The following is a 1,825-nucleotide window of genomic DNA, read 5'->3' on the forward strand; positions in this document are numbered from 1 at the left end:
CCTGCTCCTCCTTCTCCTCCTCCTGCTCCTCCTCCTCCTCCTCCTTCTCCTCCTTCTCCTCCTGCTCCTCCTGCTCCTCCTGCTCCTCCTCCTCCTCCTCCTCCTCAGGAGGAAGGTTGTTTCTGTTTAAATCTCAGACTCGGAGACCTCGGCTCACCCGAACAGCAACAAACATGTTTTGTGACGACAGCTGTCAGAAATGTTCGGTCGGTGGCGCCTGACGACCAGAACATCTCCTTCATCCAGCGCCGGGTTTCAGCTCGTCCTCTAGTCCTTCCTCCGTGTTCAGACCCTGGTTTCATTAAAAATAACTGAATTGTCCTGTTTCTGAGCGGTGGCTGTGTGGATTCACTGGCAGCTGAGTCACATCCTCCACTCGGAGACCTTTAGCTCTCGTCTCCGTCTCCGCTTCCTGCTCCTTCAATGGACGTCCTTCAGCCCGTTTTCTGCTCTCTGTGTGAAAGAAAAACAGGTGAAAATGATGGAGCTGGACCTTTTATTTAGCAGTTCTCCTTCTTTGTGGGTTTTTCTTATTATTAGGAGATAACTGAAGCTCCTGCCTGAATGCTGAACAGCCTCTGGGAGCTGACGGACATTTGGACACGTTTGAGTTTTTCTGGTTTTCAGACGTTTGTATTCTTCACGTTCAGTAACTGAGAGCCGCCGTTCGAGCTGAACGTTAAGACGAAGCAGGTGTGGAGCGTTTTCAGACAGGAAACCACGACACGAGGCCGATAATGGCATTGTAATTAGATTTAAATGTATTCAGGTTCAGTATAGATTAGCATCATTTAATGAAGCTCTGTTCAGGTTTCATAACAATAATCTGCAGCCTGGTTTTCATCTCATCAAAGATTAATGTGTTGAAACATTTTCTTCATTTGTTTTGTGTTTAATAAGTCTGTAAAATGCTTCAGGTGTAGCTCTGTGTGTTTTAATCATCTTTTTCAGTTTCCTGATGATCGCAGCTTTAAAACGTCACAAAGATTTATTTCTTCACTTGTTTGATTTGAACAACAACCAAAGTCCAAATAAAACTGTTGATCAGAAGCATTTAAAAACTGGATCATTGGAAGGAAAACAGAAACGAGAGACGTGATCCGGATCAGAACCAGAATTTAACCCTTTGTTGTCTCAGTTCTGAGCTGGTCCTTGCTGACAGGACCTCCTGCTGGACTCTGCTCTGTCTCTGTTCTGTGGTTTCTCTCCGGGGTTGGTGTGGGCGTGTCCTCAGCCTGGAGGTGAGCCTGCAGAAGCTCAGCGACGGACCCATGTGGCCCGAGCTGGTGATGGGAAACCGGAGGGGGGAGCTGGTGATGAGTGACGAGCAGGCCGCCCAGATTCACCAGAGACTCACCCACCTGACCTCCGAGGACCTGGTGAGACTCGAGTCCGAGTAATCAGAGTGAATCCTCAGAGAGCCGCCTGTCAGCTGAAATAATCTGTTTTTTCAGGAGGGTTTCTAACTTTTATTATCAGAACCAGCCTCTCTGCTCATTTCGGCTGTTTTATTCTTCAGCTGCTCATACGGTGCAGGACGAGGGACGAGCTGAGTGTCATTACAGCTAAAAGGAGCAAAAATGAGATGAACACAACCTAACAGCTAAAAGCAGAACAGAAGCTATAATAAGTTAATCTAATGCTAAAGATTAAATAAGCTGAGCGGTAGCTGAAAGCTAAAAGGACCAGCATAGCAGCTGAAAGCTAAAAGAAGCAGCATAGCAGCTGAAAGCTAAAAGGACCAGCATAGCAGCTGAAAGCTAAAAGGAGCAGCATAGCATCTGAAAGCTAAAAGGACCAGCATAGCAGCTGAAAGCTAAAAGGA

General features: G+C 46.7%; 1 protein-coding gene across 1 annotated transcript in view; it reads left to right on the top strand.

Moving 5' to 3' along the window:
- nudcd1 (NudC domain containing 1) overlaps positions 1–1,825 on the top strand; it is a 36,657-nt gene that overhangs the window by 24,334 nt on the left and 10,498 nt on the right. The window contains exon 7 of the mRNA XM_017438517.3: positions 1,235–1,379. Within this exon, the coding sequence (XP_017294006.1) occupies positions 1,235–1,379 (145 nt within the window). The remainder of the gene's footprint in view (positions 1–1,234; positions 1,380–1,825) is intronic.

Source organism: Kryptolebias marmoratus, linkage group LG5, assembly GCF_001649575.2.
Source record: "Kryptolebias marmoratus isolate JLee-2015 linkage group LG5, ASM164957v2, whole genome shotgun sequence".
Taxonomy (NCBI): Eukaryota; Metazoa; Chordata; class Actinopteri; order Cyprinodontiformes; family Rivulidae; genus Kryptolebias; species Kryptolebias marmoratus.